Source organism: Sinocyclocheilus grahami, unplaced genomic scaffold (genome assembly GCF_001515645.1).
Source record: "Sinocyclocheilus grahami isolate Dianchi unplaced genomic scaffold, SAMN03320097.WGS_v1.1 scaffold79.1, whole genome shotgun sequence".
In the NCBI taxonomy this organism is placed as follows: Eukaryota; Metazoa; Chordata; class Actinopteri; order Cypriniformes; family Cyprinidae; genus Sinocyclocheilus; species Sinocyclocheilus grahami.
In genome coordinates this window covers 1,796,099-1,820,612 of record NW_015505258.1, presented here as the reverse complement: position 1 = coordinate 1,820,612, position 24,514 = coordinate 1,796,099, and the positions used below count along the sequence as shown (strand labels likewise).

At 36.9% G+C, this 24,514-nt stretch overlaps 1 protein-coding gene across 1 annotated transcript; it reads left to right on the top strand.

Annotated features, from left to right (window-relative positions):
- The first annotated feature begins 2,845 nt into the window (after positions 1 to 2,845).
- Positions 2,846 to 24,425, top strand: LOC107586292 (CD166 antigen homolog). Its single transcript, XM_016273577.1, has 18 exons — positions 2,846 to 3,076; positions 13,758 to 13,864; positions 14,158 to 14,359; positions 14,964 to 15,070; positions 15,363 to 15,564; positions 15,812 to 15,876; positions 16,085 to 16,172; positions 16,779 to 16,952; positions 17,500 to 17,624; positions 17,724 to 17,853; positions 17,933 to 18,045; positions 18,146 to 18,272; positions 18,425 to 18,543; positions 20,198 to 20,327; positions 22,154 to 22,183; positions 22,707 to 22,821; positions 22,956 to 23,069; positions 23,197 to 24,425. The coding sequence occupies exons 1-17, from the start codon at positions 3,022 to 3,024 to the stop codon at positions 23,047 to 23,049; spliced, it is 1,983 nt and encodes a 660-aa protein (XP_016129063.1). The 5' UTR covers positions 2,846 to 3,021; the 3' UTR covers positions 23,050 to 23,069; positions 23,197 to 24,425.
- The last annotated feature ends 89 nt before the right edge of the window (positions 24,426 to 24,514 follow it).

Sequence of the window (24,514 nt, the reverse complement as noted above, 5' to 3'; positions counted from 1 at the left end):
CTTTTTACACGTTGCGTTGCATGTCGCGCCGCGTAAACATAAAACCATGTTGTGATCGGAGAAACGTCAAACAAGCGCTACTCTTCACTGCTCAAAACTCGCATTTGAATCAGTGGCAAATTCTTTTAATATGAAAACGTACTTACAGCCTGTGAGTCAGAAGTGCCAGACTGTCCTTGCAAAGTTGGAACTGCCCCACTTTATAGGAACAGCCTTTGTGTGTAGACGGCATTGTAGGCTACTTTCCCAGGTTCAGGAAACAGTCCCCCTATAAAATGCACTGCACACATCTGAATATTTGGGTTGAACTGTTCTGGAACAGTGTTGTAAATACAAATTAAACACTGATTTCTAGTTGTGTCCTCTTTTGGAAGGCCAAACAAAGTAGTTTCGCTTTAACTCCGAAACACACAGCGTCTCCACGACATGGCGGCGGCGGTGGCAGCAACAATACTACAGCGAGAATCAAAGTTATGCCTTCTTTCTTTGCATGAACATTTGGGCAGTGTTATGCAAATCTTCCCACACAGTAACATAGACATGTGGGGACGTGTTTAAACGAGGCGTTTTAGGAGGGCGTGGTCGAGTCTTAACTTTTATAAAGAATATCTCTTTGGGTTTGAGACTTTAGTCTTTGCAACTTTAGGGATCTTATCTATTCACAAACAGCTTGTAACACTCCAAAGAGAAAGGAAAACTTGAAATCGCATCATATGAAAAAGCATTAGGCGAATTCCAGTGTTATCATAAAAAGTAAAAATGTAGCCATTAAGCTCTTATCATTTTTGATAATTTTTTTACTTTGTTCTGCATCTTGCTAATTGAATGGGAGAAAACTCATAGCATTCATATTTTCTAAGAAATTCTTAAACCTCCCACCATGATTAAATCCATGCCATTAAACAGGAACAACATGCTCTTTGAAAAGTAGCTTCTTCGCTTCCTCTGTAGATGCTCATTTCATTTGTGTTATGACTAAAGCTACTTAATAATGCATTTCAGGCCTCTTTATCTTGGTTTTCATTGCTTTGCATTTATTGTGGTAAAATGCATGTTGGATAATAGGTATCACAGCCTGTCAATTAATCCTAACAGTAATAGTGTTTTCTGCTTGTTTTTATTAGCTTAGCCACACCCTGTTATCTAAGCATTGTCGTATGAGCCTCTAAATGGTTAAAAGTGGTTAAACATTTCATTACAAAGTAGTATAGCTGCTTTAGATAACTTCACCCAAGTTATGAAGCCATGTACATTCCGACCGGATTGTTCCAGTTTGAGTTTCCTACTTCCTCATTAACACGCCAAAATATTTTGTAAGAAATATGTTGAAAAATGGCACTGCTAAAAGGAGCATGTGCACATGGGAGCCACCTTGTTATTCAAAGCCTGAGGCTGAGAGTCGTTCTCGCTGGGTCTCTTTCTGAAAAACACAGAAACTGGAAGACGGCCCAAGGCTGTGGGCTCTAATCTTTGAGATTTGTGCATCACCTGGACCAGATCTTGTGCTGGATCAGTCCCTCAGGGCTCACAGCACAACAGCAAGAGATAAAAACAGTACAATTCAACAGCTTATTGCACAAGAAAGTCATTTCATAAAACTGCCTCATGAACCTGTCATTTTTACTTTCTTTGAAATAATGTGATTATTTTAAGCTCTCCAAATCTTCAAACCACATCAAAATAGGGAGAGAGAAAAAAGAACCAAAACTCCCTGCCCCAAAGAAAGATGGGTAAGTAACCTTTATTCGGACTCTTTATTTGTTTTAACATGTCTCTGCCTCAAAGGACCTGCCACTGAGATGAGTGTGTGTGGGGGATTTCAGCTAATATTGGGGCAATAAAATGCAAAAGAGGAGAAATTGTGGCTTGGTGGCTAACAGGGAGGAGGGATAATAGAGGGAGAAAGAAAGATGCAAATGATTCACGTCTCTTCATGTACCAGGTTCACTAGATTTGATCAGGCTTTAAAACGAGATTCTCTTATCTAAAGACTCTTTCATTACTAGTTTAACCTGTTTGACTGATTTTATGTTTTGCACGTGATTTGATTAATTAAATAACATGAGCATATAGCTACTATTATTAGTTCTATACTATTGCAGCCATAGGCACACAAAACTGTGAGGTGTAAAAAGCATGTCAAGACATGTAAAGCCATTGGAAATTATGTTACGCTTGCTGGTTTGTCACCTACAAAGCAATAAATAACACCTACCTAATAAGGAAGGTTCTATAAAAAGATAAAAACACCTATAAAAAGATTTTTAAAAACTTCAGAGAATATTCCGAAAGAATTGTTTTCAGAACTTAATAGGAACTTTAGCAAAACATTTCTGTTAACAGCTGGATACTGACTGTTTTAACAAAGAAAACTAATAGTAGCGATACTCAGGTATTGCTTAAAAATCCTTAGACTAGTGGTTTTCAACCAATCTAACTCCAAGGTTTCCATTGTTTGAGCCAATATTCAAATTTCTACAGTCAGTTTGAAAAATTGCTGGGTGTGGAAAGAAAATTGCAGTTGGATGGCAAACCACGTTTACATGTTTTAGGTCAACATTTTGGCCAATTATATTGCGATTTTAGTGTTTTAATTAGGTTAAATAATTCTATATAATGTTGCAGACACCTTGTAAGTTTTTCACCTTGTAAGACTTTCTGAGGAAGTCCTAAGCATTTAGTTTTTCAAGGTGAATTTCATATGAGAGCCATGTTGTCTTGAAACCGATACTGTACAGTAAAGTAGAACAGCAGAAGATCACAGATAAGATAAGGGATGTGTCATCAAATGTTTTCTAGTAGGTTAAATTAGTTTAGATACACAGCGCAGGGGAGGAGCTTGAGGACAGACCTATAACCGCCCTCCAGGGCTTCAACAGATGTAACACGTGGGGAACAACCTCAAAGTTTGAATTTATTGACGCATGCTGCGTGTGTTGCACTTTCCAGAACATTATCCAGCAAGGACGTGCTAACGCAAGGATATTATTTCTCAGACTGAAAACAGACCCAGACCGAAAGATGCACCGGCTCGCCCTTTTAACGTGTCTGCTCACCGTATCACTGATGGATCAAGGTAACAGAAAATTAATTTTCGATTACATTTTTATTTAGAATTTTAAAACGTTCGTTATTTTAGAACATCTCTTCTGACATTTACAACGAGATGGACCAATGAAAGAACTGAGCAGTGTTACTTTTATGACCGGAGAATGATCAAACATGTTAAGAAATGATATATCAAGTCGTTTAAAGAGAAAACGCGCGCCACAGTTTAATTTGGAATTCTTTCCAACGCCTTTAATTTGATGCCGTTATAATATGCTATCTTGATCAGAAACAAAATATCAATTAACGACGGGTTTTCTCCGTATAAAAGTAACATTTATTTCCAGAAATGCGCTCTTTGTCCCCGCCCCCTCTCTTTTTACTACCTTTTACTTGCACCTGTTTCGCTAAAGAAAAAAATTGTGTGATATTATGCTGTACATGTTCAACCTTGATGCTCTGGTTGTTAAAAGTAATTAATAATCGATTTGAGCCTGTATCTTCGTGCTTCTGTGTCTATATTTTGTGTGTCTCTCTGTGAGGTGATGGAAATGCTGAGGCGCTGGTTTTCATAGCGTTTTATTGTAGCTTAGTGCATCAGTAGCATATTCAGGTAAAGGACACAAAAGCCCGGCTTGTAAACATCTGTTATTGTAAGGCACCAGCCAGTCTGTCAATGCAACTTTAAAGAGACTCATTCACCTTTTGGGCTGGAAGACAAAAAGCATAATAATAGTGTGATGTGCTGAAAGATTTCAAAGATTTATTTATTTTCATTTTTAAAGATTGTTGGGTTCTGAGTAAAACTTAAACGTGTTGTGATTTGTGACTGTCTAGACTTGTCCTTAGCTGTGAGAAACACCGAGTGTAATTCTTTAAATCAGTAGTGTACAAGTTTGATTTTACTAATTAAAATTTTAAAAAAAAATATATATATATTTTAAAATATTTAAACGTTTTATTACTGTTCAATGCAACTATTTTACTATCGTTCTAATCAAATTTTAGTCAGATTTTACATATATGGTTATCCTGTGATTTGTAACATTGTTAGTAGGTCATGTTGTTTCATTTAGGCCTGTAACTGTTTGTCTTCTAGATTGGCTTGAGAGCCAAACTGAGTTTACAACTAGTAGTTTAGTGCAGCATCTGTTTTTTGTTCTCTCTCTCCACCCCTCCCCCAAAACACACCGTCTGCAATGTCACACCCAGTATTACTAGTTTAGCTGGTGGGTTTCTTTCAGTTTGCTGCTGCTGCTGCTGCAAAAAAATCATCCTTTTCCCCCTGAGAAGTCTGCGCTTCAATTGATAACCATTGTTTTGATTACAAATTTTGCTGTAAGTCTCCATGCAACTTCACTTTTTTTTTCTTTTTTTTTTTGCTTTTGTATGGCAGAAGTAATTTGCATGTTTTCATTATTGTGAAATGTGCCACTGCTTGTTCCCTCCTTTTATAGGAATATGTTTGATGGCTGAATCTGGCTTGTAATCATGATTGGCTAATGGTATTGCTCACTGAGTAAATTTAGATTATGCAATGAGAATTTTCTTCATGTTTTAGATATGAGACAATCTTTTATTCAAAGGTGAATCATCCACTTCGAGTTACCTGTCTGCCCTGTTGTACCATCCAAATCCATTTTATAGTCCCATTATAAAAGAAAGCAAATATAGCTCAACAAAAGACTGTTTGCTTAGATTAGAGGAACCGATTTCGATTCATATGACTCAGACATTTATTAATATGCTTCCCTCAGTGAAAGTACTACTGTGGAAATAGAAATACTATTGTCGTCCTCTAGCTTGTACTCTTCTCTTCTTTACCACAGAAGCACCTCTTTTTCACAGTGGCCTTCATAGGAACCAGTTTATCTGTCATCAGGCAAGACAAGAGAGCAATTGTCTGGTCTAAAGAAGGGAGATACATTGTTTTACAACAGGATAGGCGTGTGTGTGCTTAGCAGCGGCACTCTTGACTTGCAGAAATGCGTCCATTGAGATGCATGAAGTACCCCATGGCTCTCTGTAACCTCCAGTGCACTTGCTTGGATCCACCCTGCATTTTGGGACAAAAAGTCAGGTGGTTTCGCTCTTGTTATTCGGCTTCTCCAAGACCTCCTCTGGACCCCTGCTGACTATATTGTTCAGCAGGTTTTCTTTAACTAATGCATGTACGATTGCGACATCTCCCACGGACTCTTCTCCATTTGTAACTAAATTCAACTGTATACTCCCCACCGAGAAGCCGTTATCTCGCCCAACTCCTTTACAGGCCCTTCAGTTGAAAAAGACTTTGGGTTACCATATGAATTACTGCAGCGCATACTTCTGTTCCCATCATGCATTTCAAAAGCACCACTGAGACTGAAGTTTTAAATTGTATGTATTGCAAGAGATGTGCGTCAACCCCGTTGAGGTTGACGACGTGACTGCATTTGATTTGCAAATACTCCTGCCTCTATCTGCTGTTTTCAACCTGAAAACTTATGATATTTTGAGTTCGACTAATTTTGTTAGAGAACTTTTTTTTTCTTCTTTTCTTTGCAGTGCTTTGTTTTTATATTAGCAGCTGAGAGGAAGCATCTGTACTGTATATGTTCAATTGAAAGCCCTTAATCCCACACTGTTTGCGCCGGGACTCAGGAAATGAAACCGGCCATTACAATAAAGCCGCCGCCCCCCCCCTCTCTTTTTTTTTTTATCTCAGGTAAGGTGAGGCCAGAGGCAGAATTCTAAGTTTTTACTCCTGCCCCCTCACTTCTGCTTGTTTCTTCGTGTCACATTTCCTTTTAAAGAACCCCCTTTAGGCTTAACCTGAAGGATTATTGCAGTCGTATTGAGATGTTTATTTTCCATTGCACAATGCAGAAGTGCTCTGATCATCAGTGGTTTCAGCCACATTGTTTTTGGTTGCATTTCTCACCAGTGATGTTTGCGCACCGGTGCTCAATCAGTTAAATGGAACCAGATCTAAAAGCAACTATCTGCGCGGATTAATCAGTCAACCTCTTGTTTGATGCTTTGAAAGAAGTCCGATCAAGTTGTGCTACTATTGTAAAATTCCAGAAATGTTATGAAGCGCCCAGAGGAGAACAAGCACAGGTTTTCAGAGCTGCTTCAAACAAGCAGACACGGGTGCTATATTGAGCAGCAGAAGAATGCAGGTCAAAGTACGTTTTATTAAATCTTGATGTGATGTCATATACGTGACATTGTGGTTAGTCACATCGTGGGTCTCATTTGGTCTCCCTTAGCTGGATGCTTTGACAGTAGGTCTTCAGCAACAAGAATTACCTCAAAGTTCATACCTCACAACATGCAGACGTCCTGTGCATTGAGTTGTTTATTTTAGTCTATAGCTGTCTCTTTAGATTCTGTCACCAGATTTTGACATCATTTATGGAAACTAGATATTATACAAAGACTTCAAAAAACAGTTATGACAGAAGTCTTGTAGAAGCACAGTAGGGTATTTCTTTATTGCATGTTGGTGCAGTGAAAATGGAGATTGTGTGCATTGAGGTTTGCAATGCTCGCCTGGCCTTAATTTATGGCCATTGTGATCTGTGAGATTGCATTTGATCAGATTTTTATCAAGTGGACAATTTGAATGTTTTGCCATTTCCACATTATAAGTCTATTAATCCGTCAAAAAGCAGTTTGTCACTAGCAGGAGTACTTTTGTACTGTATATCAGCGTGAGCATCAATTGATGCCAGTAAGCCGTTAAGGTTTAAAACCATGTTTTAGTTTCCCGCCCAAACCCCTTTAAATCAACATGGGAAGTCAACATATTTACTTTCTTATCTACACATTCCTGGTCTTATTGTGAATGATTTGGTGCATGCCATTCCAAAGAAAAGGTCTGTTTGCATTTTATAATCTTGTATAACTAACTTGCTCTCCCTCTGAAACAACTTCATATATCTGATGATGTCATAGATGGGTGAGCTGTTGAATATATTGATCAGATTATGTGCAGGAGCAGAATCTGATTAATCCTAAATCTGAGCTAATTGTGATTAATCCTAAATCTAAGATGAATATGATAAACCTTGAATCAGAGCAGAATCTGATTAATCGTTATCTGAGCAAATTCTGATCAATCCTAAATCTGATTCCATCATATTCCAAAAGTAAAGCAGGTTGCAATTCACGCTGAATTTAAAAACAAACATCTTCCAGTTCTAAAGTCAGTTGTTTAATGACCCCCACTATAACTTGACACGGGATAACACGTGCTGATAGTAAAAAAGGCTGGTGGTTTGATTGTGTTTCTTTGGACCGCACTTCGGTCTCTTTCCCATAATCCTTTGACATCATAACTTTGAAGTTGGCTTTAGAAAAGGAGAATAAACTTATCTTTAGTTTTCTTTCTTTTGTGGGAACTTTGATGTTGTCTGCTTTGAGCTGGCAAGCCTGCACAAGTCATAGCAAACCACAACCGCACCTGTCCCAGATGTCTGTGCTCTCTGTCAACATGAGAGCCGTACCTGGTGGCTTTCCAGCATGGTTTAACTTGGAGATCAATCTCATCAGAGTTTAATTAGGGTATTGTGGCTTCCACTTCCTGAGTATGCGGGTCAGTTAAAGTTATATGTTGTGGATGTGAATGTGTATGACTTTCATCTAAAGGCGGTCTTTTCCTTGCCAGCAGCTAATAGGATCATGTCCTCTCTAATATACAAGAGAAAAAAAATACTGCTCTGGTAGTTCCATCAACAAATACCATTATTCCAAGTAATGGTTTAAAATGTCACTTTTATTAAGTTCCTTCATAGTCTGCACCATATAAATTGCATTTAAGCTCTTTTCTAGGTAGTTTTCTGCAGATGTAGGCCCCTACGCTGTAGGGATCATGAAGCAGGAGATGGTTAAGGGCCCTCGTGACCTTTTTTACAGACCTGGCCAGTCCCTGAACTACACAGGAATGTGAAACAGATCTGCTCTTTTGTATCACAGCATCACAGTGGAGAAAAAAAAGAGAGAACCGGCTCGTTAGTAGTGACATACTATCATGTCAGAGAGTTTTAAACCAAACATAATTCATGAGAGTTAATTACTCGGATAGAAAAGGCCTTGAGCTTGTACTCCCTAAGTTCCGCTGTCTATTTTTTGTTTCGCTTCCTGCAGAGGGGAGTTAACCATTGCATGGCACACACCCACCAGCCATGCTTTCTGAAATCAATATTTGCTCTGCTTTTGTTTACACAGCCAAAGGTGGTCTGTATACGGGGCCAAATTGTTATGTGCCCTCTAACAACGTGGGAGGCTGCCCTTTCAGAGTTCAGCTCGGAGAAAGAGCTTATTTAACTCAATACAAGCTCGCTGACCTCTGTGTTTTGGCACCAAATTTGAGTTGTATCTCAATCTCTTATGAACACAAGGGGCCCTGCAGGATCCTGTGGAATGCAAATGTCTGGAGCCCCGAGGCATCTGGGAGCAGGAAGACTGGTTTTGGAAGAGATAAAGGCACTGTCTCTGTCTATGCAAAAATATGAGACACCTCGCTGACTTGTAAAATGCTTTGAGAATATATGTTCAACAGAACGACTTTGATGTTAGGAATGTTGTTAATCAGGCCACACAAAGTTTCTGAGTCTTAATTGCTTGAACATAAATTGGGAAGATCTAAAGTCAAGACTTTTGACTGCCACAACATGCTCATTAGTTTAAAATTTTTAAAGTGTCTGTTAATTTTACAGCGTGTATCATGTAGGGTTGTGCGATGTCTACCAAATTGGGGGGGGGGGTTAGGGGTGTGCCCGACGCGTGAAACAACTAACACGTTATACGTAGCCACTAAAAGGTTAGCCGCTTGCTAGCGGTTGCCTGTTGCATTAGTACATGAAAGTTCACTTACTACATACACAGTAGAGTAAGGAGAAATGTCTGATAGGACAATGGCAAATGATTTGCAGATCCTGATCACCAATGACAAACATCTAATCTTGTCAAATGTGTGGTAAGTACTGCTGGTCCATAGTATAGAGTCCTTGTGATCGTGAATCTCAAAAGTAAAATGAGAGCGCACAATCGTAAGCGGTTTCAATAGCGGCTCCCTGATGCCCGCAATTTATATACAGTCGCCTATTCTTACCCAACGATATAATTGTGAGAAAAAGTATTGAAATATATTTTTTTATCCTCCCATCTCATAGGCTATTTATTCCCTTTAGGGTTTCCGTAGTACACTTAATTTCCTTTCCGAACACGGAACTGGGATGCGGCGGATTGCGGCAGGGGGGAGAGATCACGATATCATCTTAACATCGTGATGTCTGTCAGCCATCGGCGATGGGACGATGGCATCGTCTATCGGCCCAACCCTAGTATCATGCATATCTAACTACGTTTATGCCTTGGTTAACTGATAACCTGGATTAATTTAACGACTTGCTGCTACAGGTTTGACCTACATTTCGTAATTGTTACCAGGTTGTAACTCATAACATGCATTATGCAATCAAGTCAATGATGTGACACTTTCTTATACATGAATGCAGTTCAGTTATACTTAAGCATGTTTTAATATCTAAATTAAAATTAATTGAAAATTTTTGGGGGCATAAAGTTCAAATGTTTTGATGTCGTACTTTGTAGTAATTAGTAGTATAATTAAAGGAGTTGAACTTTTTTGGGAGAAAATACTAAACTGATTACTGATTAACAACTGAAAAATATTATTTAAAGTCATGTGGTCTAACCAATATGCAGAATCAAGGAGAAAAAAACAACAACATCAAATTATATCAGATAATTGACCTTTTTTATGAGAAGCTAAGGTTAATTCTTTCTGATTGTAAAATGTCATGTGGTGCAACTTCGTATAAACCCCATGATATTTATAAATTAATAATTTAATATTTTAAATAATGCATAATATAAAATAACTAATATATTTTAAAAGTTAAAAAATTTACTTAATTATGTGCCTTCACATGTATTCAAGGACTCTGGAAAATTTTTATTTTTACTTAATGGCTACACCACATGACATTTTGGAATGTTTTTTTTTGGAAAACAACAGGAATACAAAAAATACATTAAGAACTTTGCGTATGTTTTACATTTTAAAAGATTTTTCCTTTTCTTTATTTATTATGGACACTTATAGACTTACATTCTGCAGCAGAATGAACAGTCTGTCATAACCTTCAGCTAGTAAATTGATTTTGGGGTTAATGGACATCCACGGAAGCTGCTTGACTATATTTTGTTAATAGTTCTCTATTTAGTTTAATAGCTGCTCACGAATAGGGGGCTGTCTGTGAATCCTCTGGGTCAGTATTGAATCTGCTATGATCTGCTGTCAGACACAGACATTCTTTAAGGTCCCCGGGGGGGCCCCTGCAATCAAATACATAATTTAGAACTTAATGGATGTGATTTCTGAGTGCACTTATCACTTATGAGTCCAACCTGCTTGATGAGTTTTGCTTTGAGAGCAATTTCAGGCCCGTCGTAGATTTAATTTATGGCATTTTCAAGGAAGCCTAATGGCCCTTGCATGTTGGAGTGAGTAAAGGAGGACATTTGGTATAATAAGGCAGGCTCCAAATCAATTCCTGGGATGTCTCTGTTTCCGGGATATTCACCATGGTGGTGGACTGTCCTTATCGGACACAGTCACTTACCCGACTCATCCTCAGGTTAATGGTTTGTGAACATCCTCTCAGCAGGTGAGAGCCATTTTGAAGCTATTCACCCATTATACTCTTTTAAGCCTTCTGTGGTATTCAGTTTGTCTGCCAAAAAAGTAAGTTATTGTTGAAATTTGAATATTTCTTTAAGTTATAATTATAAGGTAAACCATCAGATATAATGTAAGGTCTGAAGCCACTATTAAATATGTTGCAATTTAATGATATTTTTTCCTCATATTATAAATTGTTCACATTTAGCTATATTGTTTTTTTTTTTTAATTTAATAGATTTTTCCTTAATTATATTTTCAGCAGAACAATCTCAATTTCAGATTTACATTTATTTTTGATTGGTTTAAATTAGATTTTAATTTCTCAATTGTCAGTGTGTTGGTCTCAGCCCAACAAAAGACCGTCAGCACTGTTTCATTTCAGAGCATTGCACTCAAGAGTGTGAAAACACTTGAAAGCCCTGTAGTCCATATGCTTTCAGCAAATGACCTGGTACCATGCTGCAGGCTGTAGGACATGATGTTTTCCATCAAGAGTGTTTCCAGTAGAGAGTTTTAACAACAGGTGCATGAAGAAGCTTCTGCAGCAGCACCTGTTCATGAAACAAAGAGCAGAGGCATGAGGGGGTTGGGAGGACAGTGTACTTTGTTTACTTCACCTGGTGCTGGTTTGGAAGCTCTGAGGGCTCTCTGACACTCGATCCTTTTCTCTTTTAAGTATGTCAGCCGGCGTCCGTTTGCTTTTTTTGCTGCTACTACTAATGCTCCAGTATCACCAGCAAGACAACATGTTATAAATCATGTGAAAAACGGACAGCTGCTAGACAGAAATCTTATAGGGTAGATTGTCCAGATGTATATTCTATTACATTAAGGAATAATATATAGCCAGTTGGTCACAAAATTATGACTCATCAGGCTCTAGTTATATTCTGAAGGGGTTTATGGCCACTTACCGTACATTTTCACTCAAAATATGGCTACTCGCCAAATAAACGAACATAAAAATTGACATAATTATTATTTTTTTTAGTTTAAATTTATTTTGTGAGGGGAAAAGAGTGGTACAAGTGTTACCACATACAGCGGCAATATTTTAGTGCAAAAATATTTCAAACAGATCTATCTTCTAAATGAAGGTTATTAAAGGGATAGTTCACCCAAAAATGAAAATGTTATGTTTATCTGCTTACCCCCAGGGGATCCAAGATGTAGGTGACTTTGTTTCTTCAGTAGAACACAAACGAAGATTTTTAACTCAAACCGTTGCGATCTGTGCAATGTTATTGTGAATGCTTCATCCATATCTTTGTTTATTATTATTATTATTATTTATTTAATTTTTTTGGACCTCAAATTAATCAAAATGTCCTAACTGGATCTTCCAGTGAGATGACAGACTTCTCTCTGGTGAACTCCAGTCATCTAGTCCATGTAATCCTAGCCCATATGTTTCATGATATGATTCATCATGACCGCAAGCGCAGAATGGTTCAATTGACCAATCAGAATGAAGTTTTCCCAAGAATAATGGTAATAATGATCCATGTTGTTAGCATGTATGTTAACTTCCAAAATAACAGTCACAACAGGTGATGTGAAGAGGATTAGTAGTATATCAGTTATTAGCTTTCTTTGCTCTTGTATGTTTTTATTTTTGTAAGCATGGCCAGGAACTGAATCTAGTTTTATGATGGGTCCATGCAGGTAAAGGGCTATTAGCAGGACCACGCTTCACTGAGCAATGAGACCGAAATGTATCTTAGCATAACAATGAAGCTAATACCTGTGTGGCCACAGGCTGCAGTGAGCTTTGGCTATGAGTACATTCTGTTCTCTCCCAGTGGGCTCATCTGACCCTTAATGAACCTGCACACTGAGAAGTGTTTTTTAGTATGCATTTTGTTCTTCTTGACACGAGATGGAAGATTACCTATAAAGAAACACAAGTTGCTACAGATTAATTTGGGGTTTACGAACAAACTATAAAAGAGAAATTAAATTTTTGTACTCTGCACTAATGATTAAAAATCATTTTTGTTGATTGAAATAAAGCTGATATAAGATCTGATTAGTGAAATCACTAAACTAAAACTGAAATAAAATTAAAACTAAATGGTAATAAAGAATCTAATAAAAGTTGACATGCAAATGACTACAACTTAAAATGAAAACTGAAAATATAACATCTACTTCAAAATATGATGAAATACTGTAATAGTATATTAATAGTAAAATTATCACTTTTTGGAGAATTATTTTTTACTCATACAAAATGCTAGAATAGCTCTATAATAATCATTGGTAGCAGTGCCAGCTAATTCTTTCACTGCTTATGGTATATACTTTTTTCCCCATTTAAACATGTCACAACAGCCACAGATTTCTCTGTTTTTTAAATCCGAAATAAGTTGGTTCAGTCAAGCAATACATTTTTTTTAAATATATGTTTTGGTGGAATTTTGTCAAAAGTATGTGGTTTTGTCTCAATCTTATCTTGCACTACTATTTTCAGTTGACCGTTATCAGTCCCTTTCTCAGAAGTGCAGTTGTGACACAACAACCAGTTTAACTGACTTTGGTGTTTGTCTAGAATTTTTTTTTTTCCAATTTGAATATTTAGTTTCAGGTGAAGCTCATGTCAAATTCATGTGTAAAAAAACCCCCCAATGAATCATGATTGAAATCATAAATCATTTGTACATCAATTGAGGTTTCATTTCGTAGCTTTTGCATCAAAAATGAGAATGGCACAGAAAACATGTTGACTTTCGACAAACAATGAGTACTTGAAATTTGAATATCAAATCAGCCTGCAAATCAGCCAGGAAAAATTGATGATTCAAATAATATTAAAATATTGAGGGTCAGAATAAAAAGCTACTCCAAACACCCTCTCAAGTTTCAATCAAAAAATGTAAATGCAAAAATCAAACCTATAAAAATGTTTACTTCAGGCTTTGTCTGCTTACTATGTATCTCACGTTACCTTTACAGGATGTTTTCACAAACACATTGTATTTACAGTCATGTCTTTTATTGTGCGTTTTAGTGAGTGCTTTGGAAACTGTCACCAGCAAGTATGGAGACACCATTGAAATCCCATGCAACAACGGGCGTGTCGTGGAAGCAGAAGTCACATTTGTAAAATGGAAATATGTAAGTTTGAGGTTCACTCATTTTCTGTCATTTTAAAGTTGCGGTGTGTAATTTTTCCAGATTCTTAAAAAAAATAGCAACTATTTCCGAACAGGTTTCCCTAATACTACTGCCATTTCACCCACTGCTATTGTTCAGACAAACTACTCCAATTCCTAGCTAAATTTATGCTGTTGGCTAAACAGTTTTGAAAGCACTGAAGAGCCACAGTGTTTACATCTGAACAGGAATGTCAGCATATGAATGGTGTACTTGTACCATTCTCTGTTAAACATTCTTTTTTTGCTCACTAGGACAAAGATGGCAACATACTGGTGAAACATCGGGATCAAAATGCCACTGTTTCCAACGATGTGAACTACAAGAACAGAGTCAGTATTAAAGATTTCGGCCTCGTCATCACACAAGTGGCCATGGCCGATCAGAGAACCTTCACCTGCATGGTGGTGGTAGAAGAAGACATTTTGGAGTATCCTGTTCAACTGGCCATTTACAGTGAGTATCATACACAGTAGCACTGACCAAAAATCTAGAATGTTTTAATATTTATAAAGACAATAATTCTAATAACAGTACTTAAACAGTACAGTATTTTTCCTATTTATTACTGTAAAGCTGCTTTGACACAATCTGTATTGCTAAAAGCGCTATATAAATAAAGATGACTTGACTGGACTGAAAATGATTATATTGGATGCATTTATGAACTACTGTGTCCAACAAATGATTGAAATCATAAATCATTTGTACATCAATTGAGGTTTCATTTCGTAGCTTTTGCATCAAAAATGAGAATGGCACAGAAAACATGTTGACTTTCGACAAACAATGAGTACTTGAAATTTGAATATCAAATCAGCCTGCAAATCAGCCAGGAAAAATTGATGATTCAAATAATATTAAAATATTGAGGGTCAGAATAAAAAGCTACTCCAAACACCCTCTCAAGTTTCAATCAAAAAATGTAAATGCAAAAATCAAACCTATAAAAATGTTTACTTCAGGCTTTGTCTGCTTACTATGTATCTCACGTTACCTTTACAGGATGTTTTCACAAACACATTGTATTTACAGTCATGTCTTTTATTGTGCGTTTTAGTGAGTGCTTTGGAAACTGTCACCAGCAAGTATGGAGACACCATTGAAATCCCATGCAACAACGGGCGTGTCGTGGAAGCAGAAGTCACATTTGTAAAATGGAAATATGTAAGTTTGAGGTTCACTCATTTTCTGTCATTTTAAAGTTGCGGTGTGTAATTTTTCCAGATTCTTAAAAAAATAGCAACTATTTCCGAACAGGTTTCCCTAATACTACTGCCATTTCACCCACTGCTATTGTTCAGACAAACTACTCCAATTCCTAGCTAAATTTATGCTGTTGGCTTAACAGTTTTGAAAGCACTGAAGAGCCACAGTGTTTACATCTGAACAGGAATGTCAGCATATGAATGGTGTACTTGTACCATTCTCTGTTAAACATTCTTTTTTTGCTCACTAGGACAAAGATGGCAACATACTGGTGAAACATCGGGATCAAAATGCCACTGTTTCCAACGATGTGAACTACAAGAACAGAGTCAGTATTAAAGATTTCGGCCTCGTCATCACACAAGTGGCCATGGCCGATCAGAGAACCTTCACCTGCATGGTGGTGGTAGAAGAAGACATTTTGGAGTATCCTGTTCAACTGGCCATTTACAGTGAGTATCATACACAGTAGCACTGACCAAAAATCTAGAATGTTTTAATATTTATAAAGACAATAATTCTAATAACAGTACTTAAACAGTACAGTATTTTTCCTATTTATTACTGTAAAGCTGCTTTGACACAATCTGTATTGCTAAAAGCGCTATATAAATAAAGATGACTTGACTGGACTGAAAATGATTATATTGGATGCATTTATGAACTACTGTGTCCAACAAATGTTCCTTTTGTTTTCAGAGGTTCCATCACAACCTCAGATTACAAACCTAACGACTGTGATGGCAATCGGCAAACCAACTACGGTAGGTTGTGTAATCAAGTCCACAGATTACAAAATAGTTTATGGTTTATATGTCACATACAGCATGAATATGTGTTAAAAACTCAATTAGAACTCAAATATATTAACTTCTTACAATCTGAACCATAAATGATGAATTTCCTCTTAATATTTGCATTAATATTAAATTTTCTTTCGTAACTGTATAGTGTTTTGATTTGTCTCATCAGTTGGCGCAGTGTCATTCTGAAGGTGCCAATCCAGCTGCCAACATCACGTGGTTCAAGAATAAAACTCCTCTTGTGACTGATGGAGCAGGTAGAGTGAAATATGGTGGAAATTATTTATTCACTCAAATATTTGCCAAGATTTACTCGCCCTCATTTCATTCCAAACCTGTATGGCACAAAAAGGAGAACATTTGAAGACTGTTTTCAATGCTCTTTTCCATGCAATTGCAGTAAATGGTAATGTCAAGTCAAGTCACCTTTATTTATATAGCACTTTTAACAATACAGATTGTGACAAAGCAACTGAACAGCATTAATTAGGAAAATAGTGTCAATAATGCAAAGTGACAATAGTAAACACTAATTTTTCAGTTAAAGACAGTTCATCATTGAATTCAGTGATGTCAACATCCAGCTCAGTTTAAATAATATCTTTGCAATCATGTCAACGATAACGCTGGAAATGAAGTGTAATGAAGCTTTAAAACTTAAAAAAAGATGAAAAAGCACCATATTAATATCATAAGTGGTTCAGAACTTCTGATGTTCTCCATCTGTGTTCCAATGAGAAAAGAAAGTCATATGGGTTTGCAGCATGAGAGTTATTTTCAAATGATCAAAGAGCTTTTTATTGTTTGGTACTATATTTTGTGTCTTTATTAATGTTTTTCTTTTTCTTTTTTTTTGATTACAGCCATTAAAATCATCACAAATGTGGATGTTGATGAAGAGACAGGACTGTCCACGACAACTTCTACCCTGGAGTATACAGCAGTGAAGGGAGACATTGATGCCAAGTTCACCTGTCAGGTTCAACACATCAAGTCTGCTAACATGGATTCCTCTCCTCTTGTCTTCACTGTGAACTGTAAGTTTTTCTTATGCTGCCTATACAAAATCTTTGGATAATATTCTTCCTATATGGTCCATTTTTAGCAAGTTTTTAATCTTAATGCTCCTACATTTTCTTCCATAATTCAGTTCCAAACTATTTAATTGAGCGCAAATGCATTCAAAACTGAAGTGGTTAATGGTCTAATGTTGAGCATAATTCACAGGATTATTCAGAATAACTCTCTTTCCATCTGAAGTAGCCATGAGAAAGAGGTCTTGTCAGAATCACATGGCTCGTTGAATTTCATCCAAATAAGATATGTAATTTGGCCTTGTTGGAGCAGGGCGTTTAGATGTTGAATGGGGTTTTGTCTTGCCTTGCCTCTGGCTGTTATAGTGAAGGTACTAGCCCCACTGCTATCTCTCAAAAGCATTTCTCACCACGAGAGCACTCTCAAAGCCTCAACTCTTGAGCTGAAGGGCCTCTTCTGGCTCATAAGGAGCTTTTCTGAAGTGCCCTTATCTGCATGGGCTCTGGCAGGGCTTGTCCTCCTTGCTTTACACATACCCTCTCTCCACAGACCCTACCGAGAAGGTCAATCTCCAAGTGGTGTCCCAGGGTCCTTTTAAGGAAGGAGACAACGTGACCCTCAAATGCACAGCAGACGGAAACCCTCCACCCTCTAGCTACAACTTCTTCATCAACGTAAGTCTGCTCTGCAACTCACTTGGCTCTCGGTTCCTTTAGCATAAGTCCGAAAATTGAAGGCTGCTTTTCTACTTAAACCACCTTTTGTATCTGTAGGGAGAGGAAAAGACTGTGGACTCCAGCATGTACACCTTGACCAGCGTCACCCGGGAGAACACTGGAGAATACAAATGCTCACTTGTGGACAATGAGGATATTGTGGCTTCTATACCCATCACAGTTGAATGTAAGGAAATACTTCAGATGCAGTCGGATGTTTGACCACTTTAGGATTGACTAACATCTCTCTTTTTCGTTCCTCAAAGATCTTGATGTGGTCCTTAGCAGCACTGGTAAAATTGTTAAGAAACTTGGTGAGAGCCTTGAGATGACTGTAGATGTTAAAGCTTCAGGAGCACCACAAACTTCTTGGAAGAAGGTATAAAATAGATGCCTCTCAAAAAAATGACTACTCATCCCATTAAAAATTTAACCTTTTGTTAATTTCTGGTTATTAAAATGCTGAAACTCTCTTTTAGGGCAATACCAAGCTGAATAGCCTGCCCAAGTTTCACAAATTGACGTACTCTGACTCTGGCGTATATGAATGTATTGTTTCCATGGCTGGCCTCAAGAAAACACAAACATTTGAATTAGTAGTTGAAGGTAAGTTTGCAGTGCTCTTCGCATGTGATTTATTAAAGTTTAACTGCTTTTACGGTTGAGCGCAGTCCAAAAGACCAGACCATTGTACATCAGAGAAATGCTTTAGGAATAGGTTTCGTTTTTGATAGTTAATTGAATAAGTGTTTTTGCAGGTTCTCCCGTCATTAAGAACCTGATCAAGGCGCGTGGTGAGGGCATGACCAAGGTCCTGAAATGTGCGGCTGAAGGCTTTCCAAAACCCACAGTACAGTGGAGTGTCAATGGCTCAAATGTAAGTCTGAACGATCTTGCACGTCATTCTTATGAAGATTTTTCAGTGCCTTTTTAAAGGTTTTATATGCTCATCAAGGCTGCATTTATTTGATTAAAAATACAATTAAAAATAACTTTTCTGTTTTGATTTTTTCTTAAATGTAATTTATTCCTGGGATGCAAAGCTGAATTTTAAGCAGTCATTACCCCAGTGTCATCTTTGAGAAATCACTCTAGTATGGTGATTTAGTGCTTAAGAAACTTTTCTTATCATCGTTGAAAACAGTTGTGCTGCTTCATATTTTTTTAGAAACTGATACATTTTTGTCATTGTCACTTTTGATCAAAGTAATGCATCCTTGCTGAATTAATTTTTCCCAAAAAATAAACGAATAAATACCAACCACACACTTTTGAAAACTAGTGTTTATTTTGGTTAGTTTTCAAATGATGAATTTTTAACCAGTTTTTGAAATTGTGATTTATATATTTTTGTCATTTTGGACTTCTATAGTTTTATCAAACAGAATGAAATGTTTTAGAATTAGACCGATCGCCTAATACATCACAGAATTCATCAAATCCATGCCAATGCTCATACCTAATGACTTTCTGGAGAAGGACGAGGATGATGATGTCACTAGGGAGCTGGCTTGTGTTAGTTAAATGGATATAAAGTGAAATTGAGGACACAGGAAAAACTGATTAAATTCCTATCAATGAAAATGATATTCCCAAGAACGCATGTTTTGTTTGGAAAAAATAAAGAAACACCTGGAATATTTCTTAATAAATTGCCTGTTTTCATGTTCATGAAAAAAACTACAGGCCATTTGCCAGGTGTTAATGCTTTTTCAGTGACTCTCACCAGGGGACAAGGCAAAATGGCATTATTTTTGTTAAAAATGTAGTGGAATTATGTTCTCTAGTGAATTGTAATGCTGGGATAAAAGAGAACTAATATGATTTACTTCTTAAAATTAAGTATTTTATATATATTAACCAAATGTATTACCAAAGGACCTCTTTTTTTAATGTTTTTTGTTTTTTACACTAAAACCTGAAACCGAGCCTTCCATTAAGCTTTTATTATAGCTTTTCTGAGCATCTGGGCTCTTTTTCAATTCACTTTCCAGGGTTTATTGTTGCTTTCAATAGTAAAGGAACCTGAAAGGGTAAAACTCTTATGTCGAACAAGCCAGCAGCACATTTTAGCTGATAAAGATGTTCTCACTGTGACAACATACATGTAGGATGTTAAACAAAGTAGTTATTGTACCCATATCATTAAGCACTAGGATGAGGTCACTATTCAAACACATAAGATGACTAGTGTGCCTGAGTGGGAGTGTACAGAGGAAGCTATTAAAAATGATTAGGCTTTTACATACTTCCTGTATCATGTGGTTTTGTATTGGTACAAATTGAGCTGTTAGTGTGACTCATTTATTGTCAGAAGTGCATTACCTCATTGCCCGTGTCTCTTTGTCTAAGCACATGCCTCTGTAAGATAATCTACTTGTGCACAGAGCAATAGCGCTCTCTAGTGGTGCTTATGATCCTTTACAAAAAAGCTTGTACTCAGTATATCATTGTTTTGCCACATTATAATAGCCATGAATACAGTGGTAAGTCTGATGTCATTTAATGGATGTTACATGCTGTAATTGCAGGTTGAGGGTGCTTCTGAGCATGGCAAAGTCACATACAGCCTCACTATCGTTCCAAATGGCAATCTCACTGTGTCCTGCACGGTCTCTAATGTCTTGGGCTCTGACATTAAGAGCATTAATGTGTCTGCACGTAAGTGTAACTTCTTTCCACTCTCTTAGCTGACTTCTGAACCCTTATGCATCACAGGATTTCTTTGTAAAGTTGTTGAGAAGTTCATAATAAAATCATTAAGACAAAACTGTTAAAGAACAAAATATTTGTAATTGCAAATGTGCTTAGCATCTGAAAAGACTAAATCTGTTATTTATTAAAGGGGTGGTTGATTGTGATTTCACTTTTTTAACGTTAGTTAGTGTGTAATGTTGCTGTTTGAGCATAAACAATATCTGCAAAGTTACGAAGCTGAAAGTTCAATGCAAATGGAGATGTTGTCTTTTAAAATTATGGCCGTTTAATGCCTACAAAAACGGCTGGTAAGGACTACAACAAGTTACATCCCGGGTTCGTGACTTCACAAACCAAAGGGCGCGAGGCCATGCAGCGCTGCTTTAGAGAAGAGGAAGAGAAAACTAGGGGTGCACGTAAAAATCTGTTCATATATGAATTGCGATTCTGACCATTTACAAATAACAGCGTATCTAAAAGTATGAGACAACAACAAACAAAAACACAGGCCGACCATTAAAAGCCGTGCTTGCACAGGTTCTGCATGATCCTCTTCAATAATATTCTCTGCTTCTCAATCGGGCTCAAACTGATAAGCGATATTAACAATGCCCTTGGTTACGATACAACTGGAGCACGTGCCGCTGAGGTGAGGGGCGGGACGATTAGACGCGCACTAGAGGGGGTTTAGCCAATCACAACACACTGGGCTAGCTAACCAATCAGAGCCCTTCGCCTATTTCTGAGGGCGGGGCTTCATAAAAACAGAAAAAGATCAGCCCGTTTCTCAGAGAGGGGACAGAGCGGTGTGGAATAATGGTAAATTATGTGAAAAAGAATGCGTTTTTTTATTTTTTTTATAAACGAAGCATTAACACATGTTAGACTGCGCCCCATAAACACAATCAAGTGAACCACCCCTTTAAATTCAAGTCCATCCCACAAAGATGATGTTTATTTGTTTTAAACTTTACTTTTCATCAAAGATAATAATGGTTACACTTTACAATAAGGTCCTGTTAGTTAATGCATTAACTAAAATGAACCAACAATCATTCATTTTTTTGTAACAATAGTTACTGGTCTTTATGATTGTTAATAAAAATACTGTTCATGGTTAATGTTAGCACACATTCATTAAATGTAAAATAATAATAAAAACAGATACTTTTTAATTTGAGAAATGTTAGTGATGTTAAAATTAAATGCTTTATTTTTCATTATTATTTCATGTTAACTGTTAAATGAAACCTAAATTGTTAGTATAATAACTCTAATAATACAGTAGCTTTTATGTGTTGGCCTTAAAATGTAAAATTAACATGGTTTTTAAGTAATAATTCTAAGTTTTGTCTAAGGTTGACGTTAACTTCTAAGCGTGGATAATATAACATTAGCACATAAAAACTCTTGTATCTTTATTTGAGCTCACCTTTCCTTCTCTTCTTCTGTTCTGTTTGTCGGGATGCTGGTCTGTTCTCTGACTAACACACGCTTTCACTTTACATGACACAAATCTTTCAGCTAACCCGGGACAAAAGTGTTTAATTATAAAACCAACCACAAGTGTAAGCCTCTGGATTCCTGTATTTACATGCATTGCTATTTAATTTGGGGTTATTTGAGAAAAAGCAAGAATTAACATGCAAATGTCCATTAATCCGTTTTGTTATTAGAATATATCTACACATTTATATATACAGTTTCTCCAGTTCTGTATGCAATGGGCTTTTCATTCCATGAGAATATAAAGCAAATGGAACTTAATATGATTTTATATCTGATTACAGTTGTTGAGGACGTGACAATGGACAAACAAGGTAAGACTGAGTTATCATCAACGATCAGGTCTGGTCTTTGCACAGCTTTGCATTACACAGGAAGAGAGCATATGCCAAACGTCAGTGCCTTTAGTCATCAATTTAATGAATGCTTTTTGAGTGTACTCTAAAAAAAAACAATAAAACAAAGGTGCTGAGATGCCCAGCATCCTGATAAAGGCTACGCCTTCAGCGTCTTATTTGCTTTTGTTTAGTTATTGAATGGTTTAAGTTCTCATCCAGTTGTCGTCTTGCTTTGCATTACACAGGAAGAGAGCATATGCCAAACGTCAGTGCCTTTAGTCATCAATTTAATGAATGCTTTTTGAGTGTACTCTAAAAAAAACAATAAAACAAAGGTGCTGAGATGCCCAGCATCCTGATAAAGGCTACGCCTTCAGCGTCTTATTTGCTTTTGTTTAGTTATTGAATGGTTTAAGTTCTCATCCAGTTGTCGTCTTCCCCTTGTCACCAGTTGTCCATGCCCTGTTCTGAATGTTTTATCTCTGTGTTTCTTAAGCAGATCAGAAAGATGAGTACAGTGACCAGACGATTCTGGCTGTTTGCATAGTAGTTGGCCTGATGCTGGCGGTTCTGGCGATAGGACTGGCCTACTGGCTGTATATGAAGAAGTTCAGGTACGACATGATATCCACTTCTCATTAAACAGTGAAGATGTTACCATTCATCACGTTTTGCACATTTGCACTATGCTTATGTAATCCAGATTTGCTCAAAGTGGAATATTATGTAACACTTAATCTGGATGTAGGCAAGGATCCTGGAAAACTGGAGAAAAGGAAGATGGATCTGCCGAAGAGAGTAAGAAACTGGAGGAGAATCAAAGCCAAAAAGCTGACGTGTAATGTCAAAGGAGCCATTCAGGGTGAGTCAAGATTTCTGAAACTAGCTTAATGTGAATGACTATTTTTCTTTGTAGTAGTATTATATATAAATGTTTATAGATTTAATTATCGTTATATTTATTATGTATGTATCTTGTCTTTCCTTAGGATTAATTTGAATGCAATCCCTTTTTTCCACAAGAGAAGGAGTGAAAAATTGGTGAAGTCTGTGAAAAAATGATCAGAAGCTGTATTGGAGGACCGGAGTAGCTGTGTCAGTTACATCTCCACCATCGTCTGTAATGTGTCTGTGCCTCCCCTACGCTGGGGATTTAATTAATAATGTATGTTGTAAAGTATGTGAATCTTTTGCATTGAAGATCAAGCCTGTTCAGAAACCTTTGTCTGTAAAGTGTTCATTCATAATGTTGGATTTCATGTTTGAAGCCCTACTGTGTTTTGTTTTATTTTAATGTCCCAGCTATTCAGTTCATGCAAATTTGTGTTTTTAGTTTCACATGGTTGAAACCCTGAGGCCTTTAGTATCTGTATGGGACTTTTTCCTTTCGAATTACACGTAGTACCTAATCTGTGGCATGATATGAAGCATGATATTCACGCTTATACCGAGCACTTGGCTAGTTTTCAGGTCTTAACAAGTCAGTAAGCAAAATTACATCCCGATATTATACTTGCTGGGATTTAGAAGACCATTATTTACCAATATTTAGACCTTATATGCATTTTAATAAAGACTATGACCTACAATTTGAAGTTCAAATGTCTAAACAGGACAACTGACATAATTGGTCATTTCTGAATTAAGAAGATAATGCAGGGACCAGTGCTTGTTTAATGAAAACCTTGCCCTTTGCTTGGATTGTTTACCATTTAAACCATTTAAAATTGGGTTCTCATCACATGTTGCTTTTTTTCATGAAAGTGAAAATCAGCTCTCAATAATGTATACTGACACTTTTCTCAGATTATCGCCCGTTTTGTGTGTTCTTTGATGTTTCATTGTTTCGCCGCAGAATTGTATGTGATCTGGTTTAAGCATTACTTGTAAATATGGTTAACTTCTTTTTATTGTTTTTATGTTCTATTTATATTGTTGAGGTTTAGCTAAATGCCAGTGTTTTGACATTATGTTAGCTAGTTTTAGTAAATTTTCCTGAAAATATACCTCTGTTGCTGTTGAACGGTACAGTACAATTGATGGTATTTACTTGCAGATTTTAAATTCAATGCCTAGTGGTTGCTGCATTTCCACACTTCAGTGCACATCACCTGCATTTAATCCACTGTCAAGACCAAAGAGGTTGAATTTGGCCATGCAAGTATTGTACATTCTGACCGTTGTTTTGTACTCTTAGTTCAAATAAAGTGTACATTTTAGGAAAGAGTGTTTTTTTTTTTGTTTGCTCGCTCATAGTCGTAACTGTAATTTTACAATGTTTTTTAAAAGTTGCTTATTCTCACCAAA